This window comes from Chiloscyllium punctatum, chromosome 38, assembly GCF_047496795.1.
Source record: "Chiloscyllium punctatum isolate Juve2018m chromosome 38, sChiPun1.3, whole genome shotgun sequence".
Lineage (NCBI taxonomy): Eukaryota > Metazoa > Chordata > Chondrichthyes > Orectolobiformes > Hemiscylliidae > Chiloscyllium > Chiloscyllium punctatum.
Window position 1 is genome coordinate 9,797,917 of NC_092776.1, and position 18,417 is coordinate 9,816,333.

An 18,417-nucleotide genomic window follows, 5' to 3' on the forward strand; every position below is an offset into this window, starting at 1 on the left:
GGGAGTAGCGGTTTCCAATGACCGCAAATACAAGTTTCACAATCTAAACTCGTGAAATTAATGATTCAGTGCTCTGAAACAGTTATGGTTAAAAACAAATTGCAGAAGAGGTGTCGCCTATTTCAGATCCGCCCCTGGAAGGAACCACAGTATCTTCTCCTGTTGGATTCTGGTTACACTGAAACTTTGATTTTCTGCAAAAGGTTAATTTACAATGGCGATCACTTCAGTCCGGTGCAGGTTTTGCAAAGTCCTTTTGAACCCCCCTGTCAACAGGAACTGGAGTTCCGAGGCTGCACTCCGACCCCAGTACGACGCCGTGATCATTGGCGGAGGTAAGCGACAAAAAAAATAAACCTGGTGGAACATTGGTGTGAGGGGATTGAGCAGAGTGAGGGGGTTACATTTCAAGTAAAGGGCGTTAAACTGTGATATAACGCTGCACAATCGTCACCGGATTGAGAACACCAGTCCGGCCCAACAACAATTTGTATTTTGTTTTGGAATAGTATTATGTAGTACACTTACTGATATTCCTCTCGGTATGGAATGACCCCGATAAATTTAGGTGGTTATTATGTTTCAGTCATGTATCTCATCAGAGCTTCCAAATACCTCTGCACCACAGAGTCTGCAATCTCTCTTTATTTAAATAATGAGGTGCCTTTCTGTCTTAGTGTACAGGTTAATATTTTCTCCACACACTCCTCTCTCTCTGCCATTTACCCCCCAATCATCTGTCCCCCCAATCGTCTAACCTATCTGTCCTCGCAACTTTCTCTTCCCTATCTTTTTTTGCCATCAGCAAATTTAACAACTGCATCGTCGTCCAAGTCATTTTCTTAGATAGTAACTGGTTGATTCTGCAGCGCTGATCCCTGTGACACTCGTGTACTTTGATCTTCCCTCCTTTAATCTTCAATCATTTTATGCAATGATCAATTGTCAGTTTATCCCTAATGTACGCTTTCTGTTAGTTAACCGATCTTCTATTCGTGACAGTATGTTCACCCTCCCTGCAATATGAGCTCTTATACAATGTGGGCCTTATCAAATGCTATTTGGAAGTTCAAGTGCACCACATCAACAGTTTCCCCTGTATCCATCTCACCTGTTACTTTCATAAAGAACTCTCATAATTTAATCTACTATGGTTTCCCTTTCACAAAACCACGTTGACTTTGCCTGGTTGCATTCAGATTGTCAAAGTGCCCTACTGTAACCTCCTTAATACTGTAATAGATTCCGACATATTCCATTTGTTAGATGTGAAGCCAACTGACCTGTGATTTCCTGTTTTCTATTCCCCCCCGCCCCCCCGAATGAAGGCGTTAAAGTTTCTATTTCCAATCTGCTGGAATCCATCTCGAGTCATAGAGTCATGATGATGTACAGCATGGAAAAAGACCCTTCGGTCCAACCCGTCCATGCCAACCAGATATCCCAACCCAATCTAGTCCCGCCTGCCTGCACCTGGCCCATATCCCTCCAAACCCTTCCTATTCATATACCCATCCAGATGTCTTTTAAACGTTGCAGTTGTACTAGCCTCCACCATTTCCTCTGGCATCTCATTCCATACATGTACCACCCTCTGCATGAAAAAGTTGCCCCTTAGGTATCTTGTGCTCTCAGGACACTTTCTCAGGTGATTATCATTGGTTTGAGCTGCTCTCCCTTAAACTTCTCAATTAATGTGTATTTCTGATACTATTTTCACCTTCTACAGTGAAAACAGACACTAAATAGGTGTTGAATGATTCTGCCTTGATTTCTTATTTCCCAGTAGAGCCATGGAGATGTACAACATGGAATAGACCCTTCTGTCCAATTCGTCCATGCCAACCAGATATCCTAAATTAATCCAATTTGCCAGCATTTGGCCCTTATCCCTCCAAACCCTTCCTATTCATGTACCCATCCTTTTATATTCATCGCTTTCTTTATCACGAGAATGTATCTTCACTGAAGTCTATATAATAGCTCTTTGCATGTCTGCCACTACATTTCTACTGACCTACTCCTTCCTTTCTTCCTAGTTCATTTTAACCAGCTCTGTCCTTACTCCTTGTGAGTGCTCTTATTTGCATTTGAAAAACTAGTTTTAGACCTTCCTCAAATTGAATGCAAAATTTATACAGGTGCTTTGCAGAGGATTCTTTACTATGGCACATTAATTCACTCTATGTCATTGCACACTCCCAGGTCTGGTATATCCTGCTGTCTCGAACATGCTGCTCTAAGAAATTGTCTTAAAATACTCTATTAGCTCATTTTTATCATGTTATATTTGCCAGTATAACTCATTCAATCAGTATGTCAATTAAAATCACCCATGATAATTGCTGTACCTTTCACAGAAGCCCCCCATTATTCCTTCCTGTATACCCTGTCCCACAGTGTTATTACTATGTGGAGACCTATGAACTGCTGTCACAATTGATTCTTCTCTTTACTATTTTCTTCGCTACTATTGCTGCAAAAGATCACTTGCAAATTTCAAGGAAGGCAAAGATTTCCTCAACTATCTGGTAAACATTTCTCCTTTGTCTAATGGTATTAGAAAACAGATAACTCAGTTGCTTATCCCAGTGCATTTTGCAGCATGTCAAGCACAGTGTAGCTTCATTCTTTGTCCGCATAACAGCATAGTTTGCTACTCCCTAGTTCGTGACCTTGTGTTCCTATAACTTTGTCCTGTTGAGCCTTTCCCACTTCCTTCTCCCTAACATTAGTGGCTATCCCTTCAACTTTCTCTGGAATCCATTACCCAAACCTCTCTGCCTCTGTCTCTCCCTTTCCTTCTGACCCTACTTAAAACCTACATCTTTGAACAAGCTTTGGAGACCTGCCCAAATGTTTGTTTCTTTGGCTTGGTGTCAGTGTTCTGTCCATGTTCATGGGCAGCACCTAGGAGCATTTTCCAATGGTAAAAGCACTATATAAATGCACTACAATCACATAAAATGCTGAATAAACTCAGCAGGTCTGTGGAGAGAGTTAAGTTTTGAGTTTGGTACGTTGACTTTGTTTCATTCTCCATAGCCGCTGTTGGACCTGCTGAGATTCTTCAGCATTTTCTGTGTTAGCTTTGGATTACCAGTATTTTGCTTTTATATGTAAGTGTTGTTTGTTTATGATATATGATGTTGCTAAAACAGAGTATTTGACTCACAATCTGCATAGTATTAACTGTACTTAAGTAATATGAAAATGAACATCTTATTTTCCTTTATTTCCCCAGGTCACAATGGGCTTATAGCTGTACGTACAACTTTCTTGTCTTTGCTTCTGGTAACATTTTAATACTTGTTACATTGAGGTTTCAGTTTTTCCTGTATTTGGGAAACTCCCAGAGTGTTAAAGCTGGGCCTGATGGCTGGGTGCAGCTGAGTTTGACAGACGCTGTGTGGTGAACTGTAATTCTCGGGCAGTTGGGATAGGATGTCTTGTGGGGAGGTTTCATATGGCAATGTCTCTTGGACAGCAAGAGGAGGGAACTGGACAGGTCTCTAAACTCTGGGATGGTCAGCTCCAGACATTGGAAAGGAGAACACACAACCTTTCGCAGATTGAGTCTCGGCCAGATAAAGGAGGCATCTGAGACTCCAAGAGGACATTTTGTCCTCTCAAGTAAAGAGAAGAGATAGCAGGAAATAGCAGTCAAAGTGGCTATCACACAGTGAAAGAAAGTGGAATTTGCAAGATAATCAGAGATGAGAAAAGCGATGCAAACCACTTAGATGAGAGCAGCAGTTACATGCGAACACACCAACTGCAAGTTTCCCTCCAAACCACTCACTCACCATTCCAACTTCTAAATATTTAGCTGTTTCTTCATGATTGCTGTTCAAAATCATGGAATTCCCTCCCTGAGGGCATTGTGGGTCTACCTACAGCACATGGACTGCAGAGATTCAAAAAGGCAGCTCACCACCACCTTCTCAAGGGGCAGCTAGGGATGGGCAATAAAATGCTGACCAGCCAGTGACACTCAGTGAATAAATCCATTTGGACTTTAGCACACTCCAGCATTCTAGTACTCATTGTCCTTTGATTCTGACTCCTGTATTCCAAGTAGTGATCACTATTGTGTACTATTCCTTACATAGTCCAAAATTTGTACTTTGTTACTTTGCTCAGTCTGACTGTGATACCCAGACATTAAAGCCACTACCATGCTGGAACTGATGGATTAATCACCATGATAACCTCTTTGGACTCTGTCAGAACCCATTTTGAGGTTGATTGCCCATAACCTTAATATGAACCTACCCTAGATCATTACTGAGGTTGACTGACCATCCAGAACTTTGTGTTATGGTGGAAGGTATGGTGAGTGATTTGGGAAAATCTGAACATTGAATCTTGTTCTAGTAGAACTCAGACACATCACATGTTTCTAATTGTGCTGTCAAGGAGTGTGCCTCATGACTGCATTGGAGTGATCCTGTTGGATTCAGACTTCAGCTTATCACGATCTCCTATAATATAACCGGTAGCTCTCAGAATTTAGAATTAGGTTTAGATTTTATTGTCACATGTACTCAAGTATGGAAGTCTACTCAGGAGAACAGTGAAAAGTGTACAATGTAGCCATTCCCAGTGCCATTTTAGGTACAAAGCTACCTCGATACAAAATCTTATGTACAAAGTACAAAAATAAAGAAACAAAGTTAAAAGTTAAATATTACAGTCCTTCTTAATATAAAGTAGAAAAATAAAGAAAGAAAGTTAAACATTACAGTCTTAGGCTTCTTAAAGAAAGTTAGAGAAGTTAATTTTGTTTTCATTTACTCACGGGATGCGGGCTCTATTGGCGAGTACAGCACTTATTGCCCAGAGGGCAGTTAAAGGACAAACCCATTGCTGTAGGCATGGAGTCACCTGTAGGCCAGACCAGGTAAGGATGGCTGAATTCCTTCCCGAAAAGATATTCGTGAACTGGATATATTTTCTTGATAATCACCAGTGACTTTGTGGTTATCATTAGACTGCCAACTCCAGATTATTGCTGAGTTCAAATTCCACTATCTGCCATAGCAGGACTTGAACCCTGGTCCTTAGAACATCACCTCAGTCTCTGGTTTAGTAATCTCATTTTGAGTGCAGGTTTTTTGCACATGAATTTAAATACTTGACTGCTCTAGTGATCTCCCACTGCACAGAATGGGAAAGTTGCACCAAAAAATAAAGAAATCTAACTAATTTAGATTAGTTAGTTTACTTACAGTGTGGAAACAGGCCCTTTGGCCCAACAAGTCCACACCAACCCGCTGAAGCGTAACCCACCCATACCCCTACATCTACCCCTTACCTAACACTATGGGCAATTTAGCATGGCCAATTCACCTGACCTGTACATCTTTGGACTGTGGGAGGAAACCGGAGCACCCGGAGGAAACCCACGTAGACACGGGGAGAATGTGCAAACTCCACACAGTCAGTCACCTGAGTCAGCAATTGAACCCAGGTCTCTGGTGCTGTGAGGCAGAAGTGCTAACCACTGTGCCACCGTGCCAAACCAGAAACTGACACGGGGAAGTGGGTCCCAGACATTGTACTATGTACTACATTCTATATCTTCCATGTCCTTTTCTACAGTAAATATTGATGCAAAATACTTGTTTATATCTCCCATCTCCTGCGGCTCCATACAAAGGCCACCTTGCTGATCTTTGAGGGGCCCTATTCTCTCCCTGGTTACCATTTTGTCCTTAATGTATTTGTAAAATCCCTTTGGATTCTCCTTAACTCTATTTGTCAAAGCTATCTCAAGTCCCCTTTTTGCCTTCCTGATTTCCCTCTTAAGTATACTCCTACGGCCTTCATACTCTTCTAAGGATTCACTTGATCTATCCTGTCTATACCTGACATATGCTTCCTTCTTTTACCAAACCCTCAATTTCTTTAGTCATCCAGCATTCCCTATACCTAACAGCCTTCCCTTTCACTCTAACAGGAGTATACTTTCTCTGGACTCTTGTTATCTCATTTCTGAAGGCTTCCCATTTTCCAACTGTCCCTTTACCTCTGAACATCTGCCTCCAATCAGCTTTCGAAAATGGTGGTGGAGGGTTGTTTTTCAGACTGGAGGCCTGTGACCAGTGGAGTGCCACAAGGATTGGTGCTGGGTCCTCTACTTTTTATCATTTACATAAATGATTTGGATGCGAGCATAAGAAGTACAGTTAGTAAGTTTGCAGATGACACCAAAATTGGAGGTATAGTGGACACCGAAGAGGGTTATCTCAGATTACAACAGGATCTGGACCAGATGGACCAATGGGCTGAGAAGTGGCAGATGGAGTTTAATTCAGATAAATGTGAGGTGCTGCATTTTGGGAAAGCAAATCTTACCAGGACTTATACACTTAATGGTAAGGTCCTGGGAGTGTTGCTGAACAAAGAGACCTTGGAGTGCAGGTTCATAGCTCCTTGAAAGTGGAGTCGCAGGTAGATAGGATAGTGAAGAAGGCATTTGGTATGCTTTCCTTTATTGGTCAGAGTATTGAGTACAGGAGTTAGGAGGTCATGTTGCGGCTGTACAGGACATTAGTTAGGCCACTGTTGGAATATTGCGTGCAATTCTGGTCTCCTTCTTATCGGAAAGACGTTGTGAAACTTGAAAGGATTCAGAAAAGATTTACAAGGATATTGCCAGGGTTGAAGGATTTGAGCTATAGGGAGAGGCTGAACAGGCTGGGGCTGTTTTCCCCGGAGCATTGGAGACTGAGGGGTGACCTTATAGAGGTTTACAAAATTATGAGGGACATGGATAGCATAAATAGGCAAAGTCTTTTCCCTGGGATTGGAGAGTCCTGAACTAGAGGGCATAGGTTTAGGGTGAGAGGGGAAAGATATAAAAGAGACCTAAGGGACAATTTTTTCACACAGAGGGTGGTACGTGTATGGAGTGAGCGGTCAGAAGACGTGGTGGAGGCTGGTATAATTGCAACATTTAAGAGGCAATTGGATGGGTATATGAATAGGAAGAGTTTGGTGGGATATGGGCCGGGTGCTGGCAGGTGGGACTAGATTGGGTTGGGATATCTGGTCGGCGTGGACAGGTTGGACCAAAGGGTCTGTTTCCATGATGTATATCTCTATGACTCTATGACTATCAAAATCGGCCTTTCTCCAATTTAGAGATTCAACTTTTAAATCTAGTCTATCCTTTTCCATCACTATTTTAAAATTAATAGAATTCTGGTCGCTAGCCCCAAAGTGCTCCCCCACTGACACCTCAGACACCTACCCTGCTTTATTTCCCAAGAGTAGGTCAAGTTTTGCACCTTCTCTAGTAGGTACACCCACATACTGAATCAGAAAATTTTCTTGTATCCCTCAGTGCCCCACGTTGGTCCATGTTCTGTAACACTGATAACTTGCACATTTTATAACCTCGCTCAAGCCTCTTGAATTCTTCCTATTTATAATCTTCCTTTTTTATTTTGTTTGTCTTTTTTATTTTTATGTACCTGCGCTTATACCTTCAATTATTTATCTATCTGAACCCTTCCATCTCTCTCTAAGTTGCTCAGTCTCAATGTCTTACCATCGAGTCAACAAACATATTCCTTTATCTCCCCATGCATTAAATTGTACTTGCAATCTGCTGGATCACTTTGACCTATCCTTGTGGAATGCTATGTTCTATAGCCAAGAATATTCTATTGCCAAATCCACAACTTCTGTCTACTGAAGAGAAAAGTGAGACCAGACTTACTCCCCTAAGGTGTCCCACTTTGTATTGTGCACCCTATCTGAGCAGCACCCATTGACTTAAACTCTTTGATTAAAAAAAACCCTGAAAATGCTGGAAATACTCAGCAGTTCTGACAGCTTCTGAGAAGAGAGACCTTTCAAGCTGCTGACCTTTCATTTGGTTGTGACTCAGATTATCAAAATGAAATGTCAGCTCTTGGTTCTTTCTCCACTGATGCTGCCTGACTTCCAAAGTGTTATTTTCCATCTGTCTCCATTATTTCCAATGTCTACTGTATCCCACTTTAAAGTTATTTTTGCCCTTTGCTCCTTTTCATCAGCCATCTGTCCAACCTGATAAAAGGCAAAATATTTGCAAAGTTGAAGAGTGTGGTGCTGGAAAAGTCAGGCAGCATCTGAGGAGCAGGAGAGTTGATGTTGCAAGCATAAGCTCTTCATCAGGAATCTCCTCATTCCTGATTAAGGGCTTATGCCCAAAACGTTGACTCTTCTGCTCCTCGGACACTGCCTGACCTGCTGTGCCTTTCCAGCACCACTCTCTTCAACTCTGGTCTTCAGCATCTGCAGTCCTCACTTTCTCCTGCAGATGCTGGAAATCTGAAGCAAACATAAAGATTGCTGGAGAAATTCAGCAGGCCTAACAGAATCTGTGGAGAGAGAAACAGAGTTAATGTTTTGAATCTGGTAGGACTCTTTATCAGAATTTTAAATATAACTGAGTTACACATGAAATGACCTGAAATCACATTTTCAGTTAACTTTTACACAAATTTCAAGATATGAAGAATACAAATGAGGTTCGACCCCCCCTAACCCGATGTAAGGTACATTTGTTCAAGAAAGCTAGTTAAATAGTCAAATTTTCATAAGATGCACAGGCACTAGTAGAGATGTTTCAGAGGTTCACCATTATCAAAATGAAAATTTGGAACTGGTTGGTGTACACCAATGAAATGATTGTATGGTTCATAAGAGATTTATTTTTTAAGGTCATGGAGCTGGAGACCAATTCAAAATACTTACCTTTGGGGATAATTCCATGTTTTAAAATGTAGAAATAACACTGCTCCAAGTTACTGTCTTAGAGTCATCAAGGAATATTTTATTAATGGAAAGGAGTAAAATATAATATACTGTTCCCAATTTCACTGTCCAGTTGTGTTCGCTGATGAATTATTTTATGTTTTTGAAACTTTCCCTAAGCACTTGAATGAGTTGGAGAATTTGAAATGGGTTTTATCTGGAAGTAAAGCCTGGAGTTGAAATGTGACGCTGAAGCTGTCTGATGAAATTAACCAGATGGTAATGTCTTTCTCCAGGAAGAAATCCTGCTGTTTTGCCTTTTACATAAATCCACATGACAATCGTAGACTCCTGTCTCCCCTCTGAAATGTTGTAGCAAGAAACTCTATCTTTCAAACAATCGCACGGAGTGACCCGCGCAAAAACTCAATATTGATTGCGATGGTTTATGGAGAAGACCCATCACAATCTTTCCCCATGAGGACTGGGGGAACGGTTAATAATTACCAGTGATGCAGACCTCCCCAAGACTGAATGCATCTTGAGGGAAATGCCTGTCACCCACCTCCTGATCGCCAGTCATCCTTGGCAACTTCTTCAAATCGTAGAATCAAACAGTAAAGAAGAGGTCACTTGACAAATCAAGTCTGTACCACCAAATAATAAAGTCCTAACTGTAATAGTTCCAATTTCCTGCACTGGGCCCATAGCCTTCAATGTTATGACACTTCAGATGTTCATCACATACTTTTTAAAGGTTGTGGGGAATCCTGTGTAAACTACCCTCTCAAGCAGTGCATTCCAGACACCCACCATGCTGGTTAAAACCCTTCTCCCCAAATCCTCTTTAAATCTCCTACCTTCCATGTTCACTGTGTAGGCTGTTCCTGACCCTTTGACTAAGGTTAACAGCTGCTTTCTATTCACACTGTCCATGCTCCCCTCTATAATCTTATACACATCAGTTAGGTGCCTGCTCTGCTACAAAGAAAACAACCCAAGTCACAGTCATCCAGCACGGAAACACACCTTTCAGTCCAAACAGTCCGTGCTGACCATAATCCCAAACTTCATGAACATGAACCTTCCAGCTCAGTCAGCAAACTTACATCCAGAACCTCAACCTGAGCTACAAGTCTTCCCAAAACTCACTAATCCCAAACTAAACTAGTCCCACCTGCCTGTGCTTGGCCAATATCCTTCCAAACATTTCTTATTCATGCATATATCTAAATGTCTTTTAAACATTGCAACTGTACCTGCATCCACCACTTCCTCTGGAAGTTCATTCCACACACTCTCTGTGTAGAAAATTGGCCCTCATATCTATTTAATACTTTCGCCTGTCACCTTAAAAATATGTACCCTGGTCTTGAGATCCCCCAGTTTAGGTAAAGGATGCCCACCATTCACCTTATCTATACTGCAGCCTATCCCGCCTCTCATTCCAAATCAAACCCTCCATTTCTGGGCAACATCCTGGGGATGTCCAGCCTCCCTTTGTCGCTAAACTGCTCCATCCCAGGCAATATCCCAATGAATCTTCCTTGAACCCCGGCCTGTGCAATCACATCCCTCCTACAATGAGGTGACCAAACTCCACGCAGTATTCCAGCTGTGACCTAACCAAAGTTCTTGTGAATTTTTGTTAAAAGTTACAGTGAACTATCATATTTTTTGTATCCTACTTTCTGAAAAACCTGTCCCCCTTTATGTATGCACTTCTTCAAAAATACTGCATTGAATCTATGAAACACTGTTTAACTTTAACAAATCTCTAATAGTTCCATATGATGCCCGTGCAGCATTTTTAACGAACGTTTTGGAAAATGCGTGTCCAGTTCTGATCTTCAGGACTGCATGTTGGGAAACTCTGTTGAAGTCTGACTAATTGAAAAGCAGAATACTGCAGAATACTGGAAACCTGAAATAAACTTGTCACTTGTCCTTTTGCAGGCAACGTACCTACAGAAATCTGGAGTGAACACTGCCGTACTAGAGAGGCGTCATTTAATTGGTGGGGCTGCAGTGACAGAGGAACTCATTCCAGGTAGGAGCAGCTCCTGCGGTTTCAGTAAGGGTGTAATTAAATTTGAGAGGATGCACATTTTGATTAGATTTCCTACAGTATGGAAACGGGCCCTTCATCCCAACAAGTCCATACCAACCCTCCGGAGAGTAACCCACCCAGCCCCATTCCCTACTGTATACTTACCCTTGACTAATGCACCTAACACGACAGGGCAATTTAGCGTGGCCAATTCACCTGACCTGCATATCTTTGGATTGTGGGAGAAGACCTACATAGACACAGGGAGAATGTACAAATTCCACACAGACAGTCACCCGAGGCGGGAATCGAACGTGGGTCCCTGGTGCTGTGAGGCAGTAGTGCTAACCACTGAGCCACCATGCCGCCCCAAGAAAGCAGTTGGAGTGAGAACAGTGAGCACTCCGTCCCTGGGTGTAAATGTTACTGGGACTAGAGGGTTTGTGTTATAAGGAGAGGCTGGATAGACTGGGATGTTTTTCACTGGAGCGTAGGAGGTTGACAAGGTGATTTTACAGAGGTTTATAAAATCATGAGGGGCATAGATAAGGTGAATAGCAAGAGTCTTTTCTCTAGGGTAGGGGGAATCTAAACTAAAAGGCATAGGGTTAAGGTGCATGGGGAAAGATTTAAAAGGGACCTGTGGGGCAACCTTTTCTCACAGGGGGTGATTCATATATGGAATGAATTGCCAGAGGCTGTGTAGATGCAGGTACAGTTACTGCATTTAAAATCAAGATTAGTGTGGTGCTGGAAAAGCACAGCAGGTCAGGCAGCATCCGAGGACATGAAAATCAATGTTTCGGGCAAAAGCCCTTCATCAGGAAGGACTTTTGCCTGAAACATTGAATCCCAATGAAGGGCTTTTGCTGAAGACATTGATTTTCCTGCTCCTCGGATGCTGCCAGACCTGCTGTGCTTTTCCAGCACCACTCTAATCTTGACTCTAATCTCCAGCATCTGCAATACCCACTTCCACTGACAACATTTAAAAGACATTTGGGCAGATACATGAATAGGAAAGATTTAGAGGGATATGGGTCAAGCACAGGCAAATGGGACTAGTTTAGTTTGGGAAACTTGATTGACATGGATGAGTTGGACCAGACAGTCTGTTTCCATGCTGTTGGACCTCATGGCCTGCAAGCAAGGAGCCTTTATAAAGGCAAGGGCATCAAGTCTCACATCATTCCAACTTGCAAATATCTCAATATTCCTTCGCTGCTGATGTGTAAAGACCCTGATACTCCCTTCCTAAGACTATTGTAAAGGAGATCGGATGACAATCATTTGAGAATAGAAAAAGCACTTGCATTTCTCTAGCACCGTTCACCTCCAATAGATGTCCAAAAGCACTTTACTTCTGAAGTGTTGTCACTGTTACAATTTGGAAAGTCTGATGGGCAATTAGTGCATAGCACCTTGCTCCCACAGGCATCAATGACCATGCTTTCTGGTGTTTCTGATGGTTGAGAGATACTGGGCTGGCATCTGGGAACGTCTGTCCTTCTCTCCTTTGAGAGAGCGCCATGCGATCCACCTAAAAGGTGGATGGAGCCTTGGTTTAATGTCTACCACACAGCAATCTTGACAGTGCAGCAGTCCCCTCAGGATTCCAGTGTCAGCCTTGACCTTTGATCTGAAGTGTTAGAGTAGGATTTGAACATTGTACCTTGTAACTCAGAGACAGCACTGCCAGCTGACCTATGGACGGCATAGTAATTGTATCCTAATGCCAGCTTCCCAAATGCAACTTGGGTAATAAATATTGGCAATGCTAGTGGTGCTCATTTCAGCCCAAGGTGTCCATGCTGGTCATCAAACATCCATCTATTCCAATGATTGACTCGTAGCCTACAAGCTCTGTCCTTCCAAGTGTTCATCTGAATATGTCTTATTTACCTTGATGGTTCCCACTACTCACTTAGGCAAACTTCACCAAAGCAAATTGTGTGGTCATTAAAGGGAAGGTAACCATAGTCTTACTAGACCATAGGGTGAATCTGTCAGAGAGAGACGATTGGTCATCGTTTAACCTGAGGGTCACTGTGTCTGAGGTGAGGGGAAATGTTGAGAAAGAGAATTCTTCATTGTAACCTCAACTAATCACTGTGGGCAATTTTCTGCACCACAAATCAGCTGGTTAGACCACTGAGCTGGCTGGCCCTCAATGCTTATTACTAATTTGCTGTTTGGTGGAACTTGCTGCATGCAAATTAATTGTTTATTCTATTTCACTCTTTACATTACTATAGTTACTTGCTCTAGAAATACCTCAGTGGCTATGAAGCACATTGTGACTTCTGAGGTATTGAAAGCAGCTATGTAAATACAAGACTAAAACAAAAACAGAAAATTGTGGTTGCTGGAGAATTGAAATTAAAATAGGAATAAAGTATAGGAGAAATACAGATCTGGCAAAATCTATGAAGGGAGAAACAGAATTAAAGTTACAAATCCAATCTGACTATTCTTGGGATCTGAAGAGGGGATGATCAATTTTCTACGAATAACACTTACTCTTTATCTATTTCACTTCTTCATCACCATTAATACCATAATCATTGCCTTTTACTCTGGGACATCTTTCCCATCTGTTCCATTTACTTCTCTACCCCCTCCTCTTTATCTACAATGTAAAAACCATCAGTCTTCCAATTATACTGGACTCAAAGCATTATCTCTAAATTCTCTCTCCAGAGATGCTGCCAGAGCTGGTGAGTTTCTCCAGCACTTTCTGTTTTAATACAAATACAAATTTAATGGCAGATGGAGTTCAATCTGCATAAATGGGAGATATTGCATTTTGATAAGCAAACAAGCATAGGGCTTATACACTTAATAGTAAGGACTTGGGTAGTGTCCTTTTCAATCTGGCAGTGATTTTACTGCACATCCACCCACCTCATCTACTGTGTCCATTGCTTTCAATGTGATCACCTCTACATTGAGGAGACAGAACGCCAACTCGCGGAGCATTTCAGGGAATTTCTCTGGGACACACCCACCCACCAGCCCTACTGCCCTATGGCCAACCACTTCAACTTCCCCACCCACCCCACCAAGGACATGCAAATCCTGGGCTTCCTCCACCACCAATTCCAAACCATCTGATGCCTGGAGGAAGAACGCCTCATCTTCCGCCTTGGGACCCTCCAACTACACGGCATCAAGGTCGACTTCACGAGTTTCCAAATTTCCCCCCCCCCACCTCATCCCAGATCTAACTCTCCAACTCAGCACCACCTTCTTGACCTGTCCTACCTGTCCATCTTCCTTCCCATCTATCCACTCCACTCTTCCTACCGACCTATCACAATCCTTCCCCCTCCTGCATCCACCTATCACCTTCCCAGCTACCTTCCCCCCAGCCCTTGCCCCACCCTCCTATTTATCTCTCAGCTCCCTCCCCCCCACATTCCTGATGAAGGGTTTATGCCAAAACGTCAACTCTCCTGATCCTTGGATGCCGCCTGACTTGCTGTGCTTTTCCAGCGCCACACTTTATCGACTCTGACTCTCCAACATCTGCAGTCCTCACCTTCTCCCTCTTGGGTAGTGTTGTAGAGTAGAGGGAATGAGGGATGCAAGTTCATAATTCTTTATAATTTGCATCACTTATAGATAGGGTGGTTAAAAAGGCATTTGGCACGTTTGCCTTCATTGCTCAATCCCTTGAGTATAGGAGCTGGGAAGTCATGTGATATTGTACAGGACATTGGTGAGACCTCTTCTGGAATACCGTGTCCAGTTCTGGTCGCCCAGTTGTGAAGGGGGTTTAGAAGGGGGTTCAGAAAAGATTTACCAGGATTTTTCTGGGTATGGAAGCTTTGAGTTATAAGAAGAGGTTGGGTGGGATGGGTCTTTATTTCACTGGAGTGTCGGAGGTTGAGAGGTGACCTTGTAGAGGTTTATAAAATAATGGATAGAGTAAATGGTAGTTGTCTTTTCCCTAGGATGGTGGACTTCAAGACCAGGGACATGTTTTTAAGTTGAGAGGAGAAAGATTTTAAAGAGACGTGAGGGGCAAACCTTTTACACAGAGGGTGGTTAGTGTGTGGAATGAACTTCCTGAGCATGTAGTGGATGTGGGTACAATTACAAAATTTAAAAGACATTTGGATAAGTACACGAATAGGAAGGGTTTGATGGGCTATGGGCCAGGAGCAGGCAGGCGGAACTAGTTTAGTTAGGGATTGTGGTTGGCATTGACTAGTTCAACCGAAGGGTCTGTTTCTGTGCTGTATGACTCTGACTCAATGTCTATCATGTAATTGAACTTATATCCATCAGAGGGAGCTCTTCAGAGGCAAGTCATCATACATGGGTTTAGATGAAGTTAGAAATTCACAATTTGGAGGTGCTGGTGTTGGACTGGGTTATGCAAAGTTAAAAATCACAAAACACCAGGTTACAGTCCAATTGGTTTATTTGGAAGTACTAACTTTTGGAGCGCTACTCCTTCACCAGGTGTTGTCGCTCCGAAAGTTAGTGCTTCCAAATAAACCTGTTGGACTGTAACCTAGTGTTGTGTGATTTTTAACTTTATCCACCCCTGTCCAACACCGGCACCTCCAGGTTATGGGTTCAGATAAAGCACTCACTTTATTAAAAGTCTGGGTAAATAGAATACAGCAATTAAGTAACAGACACGCTGGACTAGTTAAGTAACTAGTATATTAAAGTTCCAAAAGTCCAGCCTCATGCTAATGGCATGGACCTCTCAAAGCACTCTGCAGCCAATGACAAAAGCCAATTAAACTAAACCCGTGGAGCTGAGCGTGAATTAATGACTTGATTAGGAAACTGGCTGAAGTTTAGAAAATTTGTTAATCGGATTTGGATGTCACTGAGCCAGGTTAGAATTTATTGCCCATCCCTAATTTGTCCAGAGGGCAGTTAAGAGTCAACCACTTTGTTGTAGCTCTGGAGTCACAGGAAGGTCAGACGAGGTAAAGATGGCTGTTATTTGGCAGTTGGGGAAGGAAGGTGAGGGTAAGGTAGGGCATCAGCCATGGACTTGTTGAGTGGCATAGCAGACACAAGGGCCCGAGTGATCTACTCTTCCTCCGCTTAATTATCTTAAGGCCATACATTGGCTGTGTCCCATATTCCTAATTAAGGGTAGGGGCAGAAATCCCAGGCCCCAACACTGCTCCTGCCCCGAGTCTCCAGCCCCCGATCCAAGCATGGGAAGGTCTGGTCCCAGAGAGACTGGATCAGCCGGGACTGTATTCACTGGAATTTAGAAGAATGAGTGGGGCAGTGGGGAATCTCATAAAACCTATAAATGTTTAACAGGACTAGCCAGGAAGGCACAGCTGAAGGATACGGGGTGGGTCATTTGGGACTGAGATGAGGAGAAATGTCTTCACCCAGAGAGTGGGGAGTCTGTGGAATTCTCTGCCACAGAAAACAGTTGAGGCCAAAACACTGAATGTTTTTGAGAGAGAATTAGATATAGTTCTTCAGGTGCAAGGGTTCAAAAGGGTATGGGGAGAAAGCAGAAACAGGATACTGAGTTGGATGATCAGATTATTTGGCAGGGTAGACTTGTATTCATTCATTCATGGGATGAGGGCATTGCTAGTTAAGCCAGTATTTATTGCCCTTCCTAATTGCCCAGAGGGCAGTTAAGAGTCAACCACATTGCTGTGGGTCTGGAGTCACATGTAGGCCAGACCAGGTAAGGATGGCAGTTTCCTTCCCTAAAGGACATTAGTGAACCAGATGGGGTTTCTCCCCCCTCAAAATCAACAACAGTCATTAAGCTTTTAATTACAGATTTGTATTGAATTCAAACTCCACCAAACTCAGTATCCTGTTCCTGCTTTCTCCCCATACCCTTTGAACCCTTACATCTGAAGAACTATATCTAACTCCCTCTCGAAAACATTCAGTGTTTTGGCCTCAACTGTTTTCTGTGGCAGAGAATTCCACAGACTCCCCACTCTCTGGGTGAAGACATTTCTCCTCATCTCAGTCCCAAATGACCCACCCCGTATCCTTCAACTGTGACCTCCTGCATCTGTCCTGTCAAAAGTTTATAGGTTTTAATGAGATTCCCATCACCCCACTCATTCTTCTAAACTCCAGTGATTATCCTCCCAGCTGATCCAGTCTCTGGTGAACTAGATGCATTTTTCCAACAATTGACAATGGATTCATGGTCATAATTAGACTCTTAACTCCGGATTTTTATTGAATTCAAATTCCACTATTTGCCATGGCAGGATTCAAACCCGTGTCCCCAGAACATGACCTGGGTCTCTGGATTAACAGTCCAGCAATAATACCACAAGGCCATTGCCTCCCCTTGAAAGGCTGAATGGCCTCCTCCTGCTCTCTATGCTGCATAGGATCCCTAAGTGTGGAAACAGGCCATTTGGCCCAACAGGTCCACATCGGCCCTCCAAAGAGTAACCCACTCAGACCCATTCCCCTACCCTATTATTCTACATTTACCCCTAACTAACACATCCCTGAACACTACGGGCAATTTAGCACAGCTAGCTCACCTGACCTGCACATCTTTGGATTATGGGAGGAAACCAGAGCACCCGGAGGAAACCTACACAGACACAGGGAGAATGTTCAAACTCCACACAGACAGTCACCCGAGCTTGGGATTGAACCCGGGTCCCTAGCACTACGAGGCAGCAGTGCTAACCATTGAGCCAATATGCCATGCTTATTTGGTTTTGATGTGCTGCCCCCAATGTACTATTATTAAAAAACTATCAGTCTCAGATTTAAAATTAGTGTGACATGGTGGCTCAGTGGTTCGCGCTGCTGCCTCACAGCACCAGGGACCAGGTTCCAATTCTCCCCTCAGACGACTGTGTGGAGCTTGCATCTTCTCCCCGTGTCTGCATGGGTTTCCTTCAGGTGCTCTGGTTTCCTCTCATGGTGCAGGTCAGATGGATTGCCTATGCTAATTGCCCCTAGTGCCCTGGGATGTGCAGGTTAGGTGAATTGGCCGTGAGAAATGCAGGATTATAGGGTAGGGATTTGGTTCTTGGTGGGACGGTTTGTGTGAACTCAGTGGGCTGAATGGCCTGCTTCCATACTTTAGGGATTTGATGAAATGCCCTCACCTCTATATCACTGTTAAATGGAAATACAAGAAATATCGGGTCATCTGCAATCTGAGGATTAATTGTCTGCAGTTTGGGGTTTATTGATTTTTTTGAGTTCATTGATTGTTTTTTAAAAAAAGGAAACATTTTGTGATGATTGAACGGAGCATATTCACAATGAAATGCTGCATTTGCATATCCAGACATGTACATGCTGTTTATGGATCTCTTGCTGTGCTTTAACACCGCAGGTTTTAAGTTTTCACGTGCATCTTATGTGCTCAGTTTGCTGAGACCTCAGATCTACAAAGACTTGGAGCTGAAGGTGAGGCAACTTTCTTTTAAGAAATGTTCTGTAGAAAAAGTAGTATCCAGAGCAGGTCAGAGGCTAGGAATCCTGCAGTGAGTATCTCACCTCCTGACTCCCCAAAGCCTGCCCACCCTCTGCAAGGCACAAGTCAGGAGTGTGATAAAATACTCCCCACTTGACTGGATGGGTGCAGCCCCAACAACACTCAAGAAGCTTGATACCATCCA

General features: G+C 43.0%; 1 protein-coding gene across 1 annotated transcript in view; it reads left to right on the forward strand.

Moving 5' to 3' along the window:
- The first annotated feature begins 40 nt into the window (after positions 1 to 40).
- pyroxd2 (pyridine nucleotide-disulphide oxidoreductase domain 2) overlaps positions 41 to 18,417 on the forward strand; it is a 58,872-nt gene continuing 40,495 nt past the window's right edge. Inside the window, exons 1-4 of the mRNA XM_072557138.1 lie at positions 41 to 335; positions 3,245 to 3,264; positions 10,708 to 10,801; positions 18,132 to 18,205. Coding sequence (XP_072413239.1) covers positions 215 to 335; positions 3,245 to 3,264; positions 10,708 to 10,801; positions 18,132 to 18,205 — 309 coding nt within the window. The 5' untranslated portion in view covers positions 41 to 214. The remainder of the gene's footprint in view (positions 336 to 3,244; positions 3,265 to 10,707; positions 10,802 to 18,131; positions 18,206 to 18,417) is intronic.